General features: G+C 35.5%; 1 protein-coding gene and 1 long non-coding RNA gene across 2 annotated transcripts; both read left to right on the top strand.

The window, feature by feature from the left end:
* The first annotated feature begins 2978 nt into the window (after positions 1–2978).
* LOC122046450 lies at positions 2979–9535 on the top strand. Its single transcript, XR_006130297.1, has 3 exons — positions 2979–3112; positions 4700–4785; positions 5976–9535. It is a non-coding gene; the product is annotated as an uncharacterized LOC122046450 (long non-coding RNA).
* Positions 3047–4508, top strand: LOC122046449 (TLC domain-containing protein At5g14285-like). Its single transcript, XM_042607158.1, has one exon. The coding sequence runs from the start codon at positions 3573–3575 to the stop codon at positions 4311–4313; it is 741 nt and encodes a 246-aa protein (XP_042463092.1). The 5' UTR covers positions 3047–3572; the 3' UTR covers positions 4314–4508.
* Positions 9536–14675: the final 5140 nt, after the last annotated feature.

Here is a 14675-nt window from a genome sequence, read left to right as displayed (position 1 = left end):
GACCCTTAACCTTAACCGCCCAAAATGGTTACGGTTCACAGTTCGTCATGATTCGCCACGGTTTAAGATTGTTACGTTAAAAAAGAAATAAAAAAATAAAAATTAAACATTAAAAATTACAAATTAAAATTTATTGAAAAAAAGGCTTGCACTTATTTAAGTTGTCTATGTATCCCCTTAGGAGAATCAAAACTCACGTAGTTCTTTTACATTTTTATTCTTTTACATTTTCACTGACTTCCATTTCTTGTTCCTGTTGTATTTGTTTCTTCAGTATCAAAATCTTCAACTTTGTCATCTGAAAGTTGCATTCATTGGATTCTTTTATCCGCTCTGGTCCAATCGTCTAGTAATGCTTGAGCTTCCAATGAGTCAGGAGACAAAGTTGATCGTCGTTCATCTAATATGTTGCCGCCAACATTGAACGTCTGCTCCACAACAACAGTGGACATTGGACAAGCTAAAATTTCTTTGGCGATCACGGAGAGGACGGGAAAGTTTTGAGCTTTCTGTGACCACCACTTTAAGATATCGAATTTTTCACTATATGCTTCATTAAAATTAAAAGAAGTCGTAAAATAATTCTCAAGTTCCTGTGTACACATGTGGAACTTGAAAATCCTCGTAGACATTTTGTCCATTCTTTTAATAAAAATTGTGCTTTTGTAAGTTTTAAATTACTACTAGTAGTTTGTTATATTTCAGAAATATTAATTTGTATTCCATATTTTGCATAATATTGATTATACATACCATATAAATAAATTCTAACATTATATATAATATTAACTGGATCAGGAGAAGAAAAATATTTAATTGGAATTAAAACGTCGTAATATAAAGTTAACATTTCTTGTAAAACTTCTAATTTAAATATAGGATCTAAAGCACATGCAATTAAATAAATTCAGGAATAAAATAAAAATATTTTCCCCATTTAGTTTTCATAGTTAAGATGCAAAGACATAAAGATTCATTATTAATATGTTCATTTAAAACTAATACTATATTAGAAAAATTTTCTAAAACTAATTGAGCAGTGAGATAATAAACACTGAAAAATTGTTCGGTTGCATCATTAAATACTTTTAAAATTTCACAAATACTACTGCAAATATTCCATTGTTATGAAAATAAATATATATTAGTATTAGTATTTTGTGCAAAAAATGAATATAATAATTCTTTATATTCAAATGAATCTTGTAATAATTGGTATGTTGAATTCCAATGTGTTGGTACATCACATGGAAATTTTTTAGGTCTTATTCCATTAGTTTTACAAAATCTACCCCATTGTTTCATTATAGATGGATGAAACCATAAATAAGAAATTGCAATTCTAATTGGTTTAATATAACTTTCTAAAATTTTTAAACCATCTTGAACACATAAATTTAAAACATGACATACAAAAACGAATATGAAAAAATAAACCGCCAATAATAGGTTGACAAACAAATTTTAGATCATCTATACAAGTGGTATTGGAACTAGCATTATCTAATGATATTGAAAATATTTTATGAGTTAAGTCGTATTCTTCTAAAATTAAATATAATAACTGTGCGATGTTATGAACATTATATGATTCATCAAAAACTCTATAAGCTAATACTTTTTTTTTGAGGTCTAAGAGTTATCGATCCAATGACAATTCACACCATATACGAATGTGTTTGCCAATGATAACTCCAAATATTAGAACATAAAGAAACTTTATTATCAAATTTACTAAATTCATCAATTAAATTCTTTTTTCTTTGTTTTACTAATTTTTTAATTGTACGAGTAAGTGTAGTTCTAGGAACACGTTTAGTACCTATATTAAGAGATTATTTACAAAAATCTTTAAATGTGCATTTAGATTCAAAACTAAAAGAAAGATGTTCTACGGAAATAAATTAGCTAATGATTCTCTTAATTTATTATCCAAATATAAAAATAAATCGAAATCGGTACTACCGCTAGTTGAAGAAAATCTTGATAATTGTGTTTGAGAATGGTCGAGTCCAAATTCCGTCGGGTGCTTCGTTTCTACATGTCATTTCAACGACCCATAGCCGCCGCCGGCTTGGAATTTGTAGGAAGTATTGTAGTGCTTACATTTTGCACGCATTTCTCCCAACGGAAGAATGACATTCTCAAAATGTTTAGTGAAAATAGAAGATTTTAGAGGAGAAAGTTCCCGAACCTTAGAAGTAATTGCATCGGTACTTCCTTGTGTTTCGGGTGTAGGATTCGGAAGATGCTCGATCTCATTATTGGTGGATTGAATGTTGGGGTCCTCCTCCCACGGATTCATTATTTCCTTTCCCTTCCGAGCTCGAGATGACGCACCTCCGCGACATCCTTCCATTGTAATTGAAAATTGGAAACGAAAGTATGTAGAAAATATGAAATTGAGATTAAGAGTAGAGAAGATGTGTGTGAAAATGATGAAATAAACTCTCTGTTTATAGAGTTTTGATAGTAACGGACACTAAATCATAGTCATTGATCAAAAAATGATCAAATGATCATAACCGTTGAAAAAAATATCCAAAAAAATCCTCCACCCTTTCCCAACGGCTATGAACCACCGGTTAACTGGCGGTTACAACGGCTATGAACAGTTGATTAATCGACGATTCAAGCCAGTAAAAAAAAAAATCAAATATTGAACCGGTGGGCTGAACCGACGGTTAACCGGCGGTCCGTCGATTTTGCACCAACAGAATCAGAACCGGCCCGACAACTTACCGAGCCGGTTCCGATTCGACCTGACGAACCGGGTCAACGGGCAACCGCCCCGTTGACCCTATTACGGATCCGGGCCAGGTCCGAGGCCGACCCCGGCCGGGTCCGGGCCAGACCCAGGCCGGGGTCGGGTCTAGCTCGGCAATGTTTTGGAGTTCAAAATCCAGGCTACCTTTGAATAAAAAAACATGGCTGTGGATGACGTAGGTTGTCGGTCCAATTTTTAGTCGAATGACGAGGCTGGTAAATTTGGTTGGGCCGCCTGTGGATGATTCTGCCTCGCCAATGGCTGAGAAATTTTTTCAGTTAGGTCGTGTGCGTATTTTTCCTGTCGCTCAATCTTCATTCAAAACCGATGCTTCTGGGGGCCAAGGTACCCTCCTCCCTTTCGCTCCCTTTCCGCGACGTCTAGCTGCTCGATTTCTTCGCGTTGCCTCAGAAGATTGCTCCTTTTGTTTATTCTCTAGTTGTTCGATCGGGAAAGCTTTCTCCTTTTGGCCGATTCTTTGCTGTCGGAGTTCTTATACTTGGATCTTCTCGTTATCTGCCTGATACCTCTCTTCCGAGTCCCGGGTTCATTTTCTCCTTGATTGAAGGCTGCGGGCTTCGGAGATCCTCTTGGGTTTCGATCGGAAAGTTTTCGCCTTTTCAGGATCATTTAGTTTCCGAGTATAACAGAACAATGCCCTAGCTTCGGTAAGTTCTTACGCATTCGCCAAAGGAGTATAAATAATTGCCCCCGGAGATACCAAAATTGAACCTCCCTTTCAGCTGGATTGTGGGATTATTGGGAAATTTTGACATTTGCACCAGAAGAATTCCAAGAGCTGGCTATGGAGGCTGTGATCCCTGGATACTGGTTACTTCCTTATTTTTTCGCAACCTTTTCTATGCTATATCTGTTTGGTTACTTCCTGATCTTTCACAAATGGAATCGAAAGTACCGTCCTGAAGCATCAAGTTGCTTCATTTCCCTGTTCCATGGTACCCCAGCTGTGTTCATGGCAGTTTTGGCACTTCGAAATGAACCTATTCAAGGATTTGCCTCCGCCAATACCAATTTCCAGAATGTCGTCCTCGACTTCAGCATTGGTTACTTCCAAGTTGATCTCCTTCACTACCTGATACTTCTCCCAGGGGACTATCTCTTCATTGCCCATCACTTGGCAACACTCTTCGTCTTCGTTACATGTCGTTACCTCGTTGCTCATGGTGCTTTCTCACTCCTGGTCCTTCTTGTGCTCGCGGAGGTTACTAGTGCTTGCCAAAACGTGTGGACACTGGCTGGACTGAGGAAAGGAGAGTCGGTCAGTGCAGCAAAGATATACAAAATATTGTCTCCTCCTTTCTATACTCTGTACACACTAATGAGGGGATTAGTTGGGCCAGTTTTCTTCTGCAGGATGAGCGTGTATTACTTGAGTGGGAAGGCTACTGATGAGATTCCCATCTGGGTTTCTGCTGCATGGATTATTGTGGTTGGTGCCGCGATTTTAGTTAGTATTTTGTGGATATTCAACTTATGGTTAGAGTTCTTCAGAGTGAAGGAGAATGGAGAGAAAAAGAACAGCTAGCTGCATGTTACCCTATCAATGGCAATAATGTGGCTTGAGCTACAATGAATTCCTTGGTGGATGTCACATTGTCTCCCTGACCAATGTACTTGAAAACTAAAACTATTATAACCTAAAGCTTCTAGTTGCGCAATTTGAATCACAGTCAATAATGCATCTGAATGACTATTACACTAGAAAGTAGTCTTGATGTTATTGTAGTTCTAGTTATTTTCTTTTGCTATCCTTCTTATAATAAAAATTTGACATATACATATTACATACAATATTTTTTACATCCTAGAATATTTGTTATCTTTTTGAATGTTTGATTTAGCGGAACAAGTTAATTGCAATAAGTGTAGCTTTCCCTTCCTCAAGTGACATTTTCTTGTGGTTTGTCTCAGTATTAATATATTGACTGGTGAAGATGATCTTAGTTTTTGGGAGGTTATGAGCTTTCCTTAATCAGGATTCTCGAAGGGTCTATAAGGTATGTGGATTAGATGCACCTTTATTATTGATGTAATGGTGTTTGCTTCCAAACTGAACTTTTGGCAGTAACTTGCTCATATAAAAAAGGAAATTCACATTAGTTGTTCGTAAATCCTTTTTGTTTGTTAAACTTATAGCATTAAGAAACCATGTCCATGCATTTTTTTTCTCCATTAACTTGAGCAACAAGCCTTCACAGAGTACCCATTTTTTCATCTACATTGTCTGAGAAACTCCAACAATATGGAGAGAGTAGCTTGTTGCATATCAAGGAAACGATAAGAGAGAATTCCAGCCTTTTATGGCAATTATGAGAAATTTTCTGCTTTTCTCGATAAGCTTATCTAAATTTTCTCCATTCAGATTGCCAACTCATTTTGAGAGCCTTCAACCTACATTTTTCTTCCACTGTTTACATTAGGTCATGCTTTAAGGAAATTCTCATTGTTTGAGTATGTTAACTGAGTTTTCTCTGTCACAAGACTTTACTCTCGTATTTCTTTTCCCGGACTTGACTTCAAACTGATATGGCTTCAGTGCATTATCAGATTCTTCTACTTCCTTTTCTTTCCATTCTCTTTTATTTCTTCTTTACTTTGGAGTTTGGCATGGCCAGTCAAAATGATTTAGCAGATCTTTTCGGTTGAGTATGGAAAACTGGAATGTGTTTTTACCATGATAGTTTCTCATGTCATTTGGTCCTATATTTTTGTTCCATTTATCAGATGCAATCGTTTGTTCATGGAATATGGTTGACAGTTCAAGCTTTGCAAAACTATGACTAAGTGATGTTAAATTGTCATTGAAAAGGTAATGGATTTGCTAGTTCTTGAGCCAGCAAGTGTTTAATGTTTGTATGTAGTTTGCCAGTTGCGGCAACTGTGTTACTGCATCTTCGTCTTGCTCTACCTTAGAAAACAACCTTCAAGTTTGACAATAACTTTCACCTATAACTTCATTTCTGCTTTTTTGCTAAAACCTTCTAACTTATGCTGTCATAGGCTACATTTTAAGGCTAAATAACTCTTCCTATCATATTTTTTTTATAATTTTTTTAATATATATTTTTAAAATGAAATTATTGAGTGAACCATAGCTATGAACTGAACAAGAGATGACAGCTAGAATAAGAACATTATGTTCCATTAACATGCTAACAATAACTTTCACTTATTGTTTCTTTGTCAGAAGAATCGAGTTGGGCCAGTTGATGGATGGAGCAAGCATTTCATTGTCGAGCTTACAAGACTACAAGGTATGCAACTTTTCAAGCCGTATGCAAAGAGCAAGATAGGAAATTAAGGAAAAACAAAAAGAGCTTGCTAGCCATAACCATGTGTGTTGCATCAGATCATCTCAAGAAGGTCAAGTCCATAGCTACTTGATTTGAAAGAGATGCCCAAACTTGTGCAAACTAATCTATCTAGATAATGGAATATGACTATTTTGAGGTAAAAGGTTGCTAATCATACCCTATGTGATTGGAAATCTTAGATTGAAAGATTAATGCTCAATACTAGCTCCTCCCATGAATTTTGTATCAAAAGATCCTTAAAACATAATTCGAGGTCAAATGTCTCACCCAAATATTGGCTCAATCGACCTCCTAGTGAGTTATTAATCTTATTGTGTATAGTATGTCCAAATCAAACTTGGTCTGTGAATGGACCTTTAGAGATGCCTATTGAATGAGTTAAGGTGACTGCCCACTCCCTACTCCACCAAGGTTCAATATGGAAATAGATCATCAGGAGGATACTCGTATGCCAATGTCATCTATTTTGGTCTTGCGCTACTATGGAGTTCGCAACAAACAATGGCTACTATAGCCGCACACTTTCTTTTTCTCCCTCTTTTATATCATAGCAATTTAGTCATAGACAACGCCCTATATTTTTCAGTCATATATTTATCGATGGTTCCTCTTCCCCTCCTTGGGCATAGAGGTCTTCAAATCCTACTCCTTAGAGATAGTGCTTTTGTAGCTTTGGTCAAGGCCATTTTGCTAAGCACCAACAACTTTTGTGTTTTTCTTGACTTCATTCAACTCATTAAGCAAATCATTGTCTCAAAGAGTTGTAGAGGGCACTTTTGAAGGTGTTTTGGTCTTCTTGTTTCTTGCTATAATGCTATCACTTCAACAATGAAAGCATGTCTTTATAATTTGAATCATGACTATAAGTTAGAATCGATAGGATATGTATTGGAAGCTAGAGGGGGTGAATGGCATTTGATTTGAAATTAAGATCTTTAACTCTCACTAATACTTTGCAAGGTCACACAATTGAATTAGTATAATGGAAATATAAATCATAAACAAACAAGTGCTAATACATAGGATTTACATGATTTGGAACCACCGTTTTCTACTCCATAACCTATAATTCTTGAAGTGGGTTACTCCTGAATCATACTAACTTTTTTCTTTTGGGAGGTGGAGAAACCTCTTACAAAAATCTTACAAGAATGAGTATAAGTAAGACAACTATAATGATAGAACTACAATTGAAACAATGAGAGCACAAGGAAGTAGGAACTTAAGCTTAGTTAACCATTGATTTGACAGTCTTGCAAAGCTCCGCTTGGTCCTCTATCTATAGCATCCAAGTAGTCTTCAAATAATATTTACTTCATGTTCTATAGCACCTCAATTAACTCAACCATTTCAGTTTCTATTTTCACAATCGCTTCAACTTTCTACTTGGCAACAAATCTCTCAATCGACTTACCCTAATTTCAATCTACTACTTTGCTTGGTAACAACTCCTTTAGTCTACTCACTCTGATTTCAATTGATTGAACCACTTTATCGTGTAAGGCATCGACAGCCACAACTTTCCTTTGCCTAATCAATGATCATATTTTTTACTCTTATTAGGGATTTAGTTGGTTGCCTAGCTGACTCCACTCTGATTTTTTTTTTTTCATGAGAAGATCCTTAAGTTGACTCCATAATCAACTCATCACATCACTCGACTAAGATCAACCTCCAATTGTCTAAAACGTTTAAATACGACCAAATTATTGGTTGAGTCATCATTAAAGTAAAGAACTGCCTTAATTCAAATTATAAGTACAGTTGACTCTCACAACTAACTTAAGAGTACTTGTTGCAATTTTACTTTGCCCATTAGGTCATCACCCATCAAATTGTCAGTCTTTTGGATGCATTGAGCCCTCTTCTTTCTACATATCATTCTTAACTTGTTCACCTATGTAGTTTGCTTTTTTGGCTCCATCAAAGCTGTCAACTCAATTGTCCTTGTCCTGCTCTACAATCCTTCTTTGATGTTTAATGGACCTTTGAGTTATTGGGTCAACACCAACTTGGTCGCACTAGTCAAACTTTGCGAGCTTCATGTACATTCTACCAAAAATCTATACAATATCATGCAAACATTAGAATCACAGGCGAATTTAACTTAAATCCTTTGACTAACACATCAAAACATTTTGGTCGAGCATGATCACGTAGGGCATGATTATTTTATACATTATATTCTCTCTTATACTTGCATGTCTCCTTTTTCCTTGTTCAATATGAGGACCCTTTACTATTTATATTGTCATTCCCATTTGATCTACCTTCAATGATGTTGTGGCTATCCCTATGGAGGACTACAAAATATTTACTATAAGATATTGGTTATTTGCTTACTTTGTCTTCTCGTTAATGAACTCCTAAAATTTGAGGTTTCTTTGTTGAACATAACTACTTTTTGGGTCTCTAGGTGGAGCTAGGTGAGGTTCCATTGGGGGAGGGAGTACCTTCATTAGGACTTGTCTAATTAGGCTTTCATTGTTTTGCTGATAAGTTGATGTCTTCCATCATCTAATGGGAAGATGGTGCACACTTTTTTTAATGAGAAATTCCTTCAGTGCTTAGTTTTATCTATATTGTCATTGATGATATCTTTTTTGTTGTTGTTGAAGTTAAGCAACCATTGTGAATCTATTGTCTTTCTCTACCTTCTTTTAGTTTATTCTCACTTGGGGAAGCCAATAATGATTCTCCAAAGAACTCTCTAATCAACATCTCTGCTAGCAAACTTTGGGTGGTTCTTTTTTATGCCTTCTTTGAGCTCTTTGTCGCATAATAAGGAGCTAATAATTACTCCATATATGAACTACCATGTTGGTAAGATCTTGGATAAGGTTCAGACAACTATTTTACAGTGTTCTAAAAATCGGCCTAGGCGGGTCCACTTAGGCGCTAGGCGCCAACCAGCCGCACTGAAAATATGTTAGTCGGCTAGCCTAGGTGGCCTTGGCGCCTAGGCGGGATTAGACAGGCCTAGGCGTCGACTAATTGGTTGAATTGTATAAGCACGACGGAAATAGTGTAGGGTTTTCATGATTTTTTTTAGTTTGAGCTTTTAAATTTAAAGTCCAATTATAAAAAAAAAAGAAATATAATATTTTTTTTTGTATTGGGCTTAAATTTTATCTTGCCCTAGCGGTTAGCACTAAACTTCATTTTTATCATACTGAGTAATCAGAGTTGGAGAAATTAGAGTAAATGAAGAAGCCCACATTTATGAGAAATCAAAGAGTTAAAAGGTGGGAGAAATCTATTTGAAGAAAAATTTATTGTCTGATATTTTCTTAACTGAGCGACTTGAAAGCGATTAAATTGAAGGTTTGGCTAAAGCCTCATCCTTTGGAAATATCATTTCATCAGACAACCTCGAAGAAGCTCTAGAGTGAGGGAACTTCACGAGGATGATTTTACATCTGAAGAAAAAGAAGATCACAATGATGATATTGAGTCTGTCTCTGATGAAGAACAAGTTGTTGAAAATTATGAAGAAGTAGAATAAATTTGTGATATTTTATTAGTTGTGTAATTTGAACTCATTATAAATTTGATGTTATTGTGTTGGAGTTATAGAATGCGATATATTATGTAATTTATATTGATACCGTGGAATTCGCCTAACGGCGTCTAATCCTCACCTAAGCAACCTAGGTGCTAGGCGTGAGTCTGACACCCAACTAGAGTCTAAAGAATTTTAAAACCTTACTATTTTACACTATGGTGATCAAACAAGAATATGTTTCATGCACTAGAATTGTAGAGAGGTTCAACTAATGAGTTCGGAGATGAATGAAATCTCAACTCTTGGAGATTGACATATCATGCAAGTAACATGTGAGATAAATATTTTCGAGAGGTATGGAATTGTATGAGATACCAAATAAACTAATGCAATGAGTGCATTTTAGTTTTGGTTTGATAGATACATGGGATGTGAGTGAAAACTAGAACTTTCAATTAAGATTTAATTGAATTATTTAGTTAGTTTTGTGTTAAACTTGAGATTGGTAAGGAATTTTAAAGAGTTTTTTTTTTCAAGTAGATATGGGTTAGACATATCTCTTTGCAAAATTTGAAATTTTTTAAAAGTTTATAGAATTTTTGAAGAGTTTATGAAATTAACTCGAATTTTCATAAACAGTAGTTGATTGTTTTAGAATTACTGGTCAACTAATACTAGTAGTGATTGATTGATTAGGGGTTTAGTCGATTGGTAATTAGAAAGTTAAAATGGAGTTTTAGCTTTGGGGTAATGACCATATGATTTAGAATTCCTATGTGGAATCCATTTAAGAATTTAGATACAAGTAGATGATCATAAAGATGCATGAGACTGATAATTGAGATATTATTGGAATATCTTTTTTATGTATGACAAAGGGGTAGAGTAGAGAAAAGCTGTGTGAAACCTTGTTCTATTCTTGGGAGGTTTTTCAATGTTGGATTTAGGAGAAACCTTGTTTGAAATTAGAGGTAGGAGAAAAAGATTATGAGAAGCTTTACTCTCATGGTGATCTAGCTCTAAGAGGAGCTTAGGTGAAGAGATAGACTGAGATTGGGTTTTGTTGCATTATATTGCATTTGATGCATGTGCATGAGCATTTTATTGCTACTTTGGTTTACGTAAATTAAACGCACTGTCAAACATAAAAAATGAGAGATTGTCCCAAGTGTTCCGGTGTGATTTTTTATTTCTGATGTTTAGGCAAAAGACTTAAGTTAGGCCTTGATGTTGTATTCGATATGTATTTTTCAGTGTACCAATTTGCAGGAACACACATGGAGCTTAGAGAGAAGGTGTGTTTGGAGTGGTCAAAGTGCATTCTTAGTGGTTTGGATGTTCAATGAGATCAAAGGAGGTTTTTATGATATCTAAAGGACCTTTAAACAAGGAGAACTGAGGTGGTGCTGGAGCAGTTCTGAAGCATTCGCCTGGTGCGACCAGGCCAACATCCAGATGGCTTAAGGTCTATAGAGATTGAGAAGGTTGCATGAGGCAGATCGAAAGACCACAGGATGAGGAACCTTGAGGCTACAAGGACGACAACCGATGGAGGCAAACTTTGTAGGTGAAGAATGACGTGTGGAGGAGTCAATGGCTCATGTGAATATGAGGGACTGCATAACCTAACAGGAGATGGTTGAGATGCGAAGGTAATGACTCTAGTGAACTGAGTGTTAAATGACCTCTATTGATGGGATAAGGGTAAAACTCAATATAGACAAACTCAATCTTAGAACTGATTGTAGTTAAGAGTCAACAGTTGCTTAGTGATGGACAATAGTCAACTGGTGAGTAGAAACCTAATACCCCAAATGAATTGGTTGATGGTTGAGCCAACTTATGAAATAGGAAGTTGACTAAAAAACTAAAATTCTAAAGTGATGGTAAACTAGGATTTGTGGTTTGGATTAATCCACTGTCGTGGATTTTAGACTAAAAGAAGAGTCGGGGTAGTTGATTGGGCTTGAGGAGTGAACAAAAATTGTTCTGTTCATGGATGAGTCGACATGATAAGTGCATAGTCAACTACTTGCCAACGTGGAAAGCATAAAGGAGTTGTTGCTATGTGATAACAGTCGAGGACTAGTCAACGAATGACAACAAACTAATTGAATGGTAGGCAGACTTGTAGCAAAGATTCAAAGGTTATAAAGGAAGAGTGATGGAGGCTTCTAAGGTAGACAAAATAGAATCGGTTAACCCTATTAGAAGTCTTGTATTCTCAAAGCTTTCCTTGTAATCTTGTAATCCTTTGATCTTGCTTCAATTTTTTCACCTCCAGTAGTTGATCGAGAAAGAGAAAGATAGTGGAGCTTTCTGTGAGGGATCCATCAATGGATTATAAGCTACGGAGTAGGAACCCTAGTGTTGTTGGACCATGTTTAATAATGTGTTTGCAATTTGGTAAGTGTGATCGTTTGTTTATGATTATTCTATTATGCTAATTGTTGTTGTGACCTTCCTATCTAGAGAAAGAGTAGATAGCACCACTTTTACGGGTTGGATGATCGTTATTCACCCACCCTTTAGTTAAATCATCCAATCCTAATAGCTAGATCTTCAGTTCTTGGATGCATCAAGTTCCGTGCCATCCTTGGCCTTTGAGTTCACCTCAACCTCTAAGCAATCAAATCAATATCTCATCCGAGCCTTCTAGTTACATGGCAACCTAAAAAGCTTGTTTGATATTGATCTCATAAGCTATCTATCAAGATCTCTTAGACTTTTCTGCAAAACCTCTCGAGTGCTTTTATAAGTGTTACTTTAATAGACACATGTAGTCTGCCTTTAATTGATTACTCAAGAAAATATTATCGTTGAACCACCAATTCCTATATCGATAATGAACTAGAAATATGCATGCTTTACTATTGCTAGTAAGTCTTCATGATTTATTTGTCTATATCTAGTTGGGGGCCGGTGATATTGGACCGTATGTGATGAGCGTTATCATTTTTTGTCACATATAATGAACTAGATGTAAAAATAAAAACAATAAATAATAAAAAAAGATAATGAACTAGAAGTACAATCTAGTCGAGTGGTCAAACCTCCAATCAACTAGATTGAACATCTAATCAATTGCTGCTCAAGCATAACTTTGTCCATTCACCAAACCCTTACATTTAGTCAGACTCACCAGGAAATTTCCATATAGTCGATTGAATCATGTTGGTGAATTCTCCTTCATTAGATTTACATTCTAGTAAACCTAGGAGAAGTGTTGCCATTAAGTTAAGTTGTAGACTTTGACTTGTGACATGTTTTCCCTTAATTGAAGGCTTTAACTATGCCACTAGATAGTGTACTCTTACCTAGTTAAAAACAACCACCCCAAATATGCTACCCAAAGTAAGAACAAAAGTTTACAATCATTCTCATAATCTCTTATAATTTCCATGTCTCTAGGTTTTCAATCTTGTTAATGCTTCTTGCCTTTGAGTACACCTCATTTTAAGCCTCTTGTCCATTGAATGCACCAAGATTCTCGAGCTTACTTCATGTGCAATCTAATCCTCCTCCCTACGAGTTGGTCAAACATCTTTAGTTGTAGTTTGGTCTATTCAGACAAATTCAAATTGATCAATCTAGATGACTTAATCAATTTGGGTGGAATAAACATTTTGGTGCAATCATGCTTTAAGTGATCCAATTTGATCATGCAATTTTGATATATTTGGTAAATGATTTAAGTTTAACTAATATTGTGTTTGTAGTGAAGTTTGTCAAGTGTGCAAATACAAAATACTTAATAGGTCAGGCAGGTGTAGGAAGTTGAAAAGTCCAAGTAATTCGAAGTTAACTGCATACTAGATAGAAAAAAAAGTCCAATGGATATTGGTAGAAAAGAAAGTCTTAAAGGAGTCAAATAGGAGTTAATAAATGAAGTCCAAGTAAGTCTTGATACTTGGTAAATGATAAAGTCCAATAGAAGTCGGTTACAAGTCATGAAAGTTCAAAGTTGACTTGATACCCAACATATGAAAAGTTCAGACGCAATTCCTGTTACACAAGAATTCCTAGGATAAGCTGAGTAGATTGGGTAGTCAACTGAAGACTTTCCTCACAATAATAGCTCTTTTGTGTTGATTGATCAAGTTTTCTAAGGATGATCTAATAGTTAGCACATATGGTATTATTCTAAGAGTTAGTAGTCATCTGTGATTTATTGATCTTGGGAGGAATTAACGGGTACTAAGGACGAGCACGATCACCTTTTGCCGACTCTTTTGCATTGATTGAACAATAAATCAGTCGACTAAGGAATGAAATTGAGATGACTAGGAAGGTTTTATCTCCATTGGAGCTAGCAGTTGGTAGACAAAACTTCTTTAATTATTAGTTCAGTCGATTAATGGTATTTTGAGTCAAGGTCATTTCTTCAAGTTAGATTTCTACGTAAAAAGAAACCGAAGATTACATTCCCTTGTAATCTCTCAAACCTATATTTCTTCGAGTCTTCAATGTCATTGACCAAGCTTTTGGTTGATATTGATCTCATGAGTTAATCTACTAAGATCTCTTAACTTTTCCATCGTATGCTAAGCTTTTAATTAATTTTGATCTCCTTGACTTCCACCAACCTACCAAAACATCATGAATTTATTGAGTCACCAAAATACCAAACTCTTACTTAACCTTAACTTTATGGATCATCATTGCACTTGCAATTGCTTGCTAAGCATATGCACCTATACACTTAACGGGCATGTTAGAATTGCAAACTAAGCCTAACTTTGAGTAGGGAAAACATCTCTCAACTCTTTTAATGGGATCCTCATTTTATTCCACAAGCGTCTTACACTTTATCTCTCATCTCTCTGCCCTTGTGAAATTAAGTTGGGCAAAATTGAAAAGGTTGTACCTCATTTTCTTGAAAAGATTTTTTTTTTAAAAAAATGCATCTTATTATATTTCTGATCTCAAGAATATTCTTATTCAATAGCACTATAACATAAAAAAAATTAACTAGTCAGATAACGTCAAATTTGAGATAACTAATTTGATTCCATAAAAATTTCTCATCAACCGCCACATAAGTACTACAAAATAGCTACTAAAATCA

This window comes from Zingiber officinale, chromosome 2B, assembly GCF_018446385.1.
Source record: "Zingiber officinale cultivar Zhangliang chromosome 2B, Zo_v1.1, whole genome shotgun sequence".
In the NCBI taxonomy this organism is placed as follows: Eukaryota; Viridiplantae; Streptophyta; class Magnoliopsida; order Zingiberales; family Zingiberaceae; genus Zingiber; species Zingiber officinale.
The sequence above is the reverse complement of the archived record's forward strand: the minus strand, read 5'-3'. Positions and strand labels throughout refer to the sequence as shown.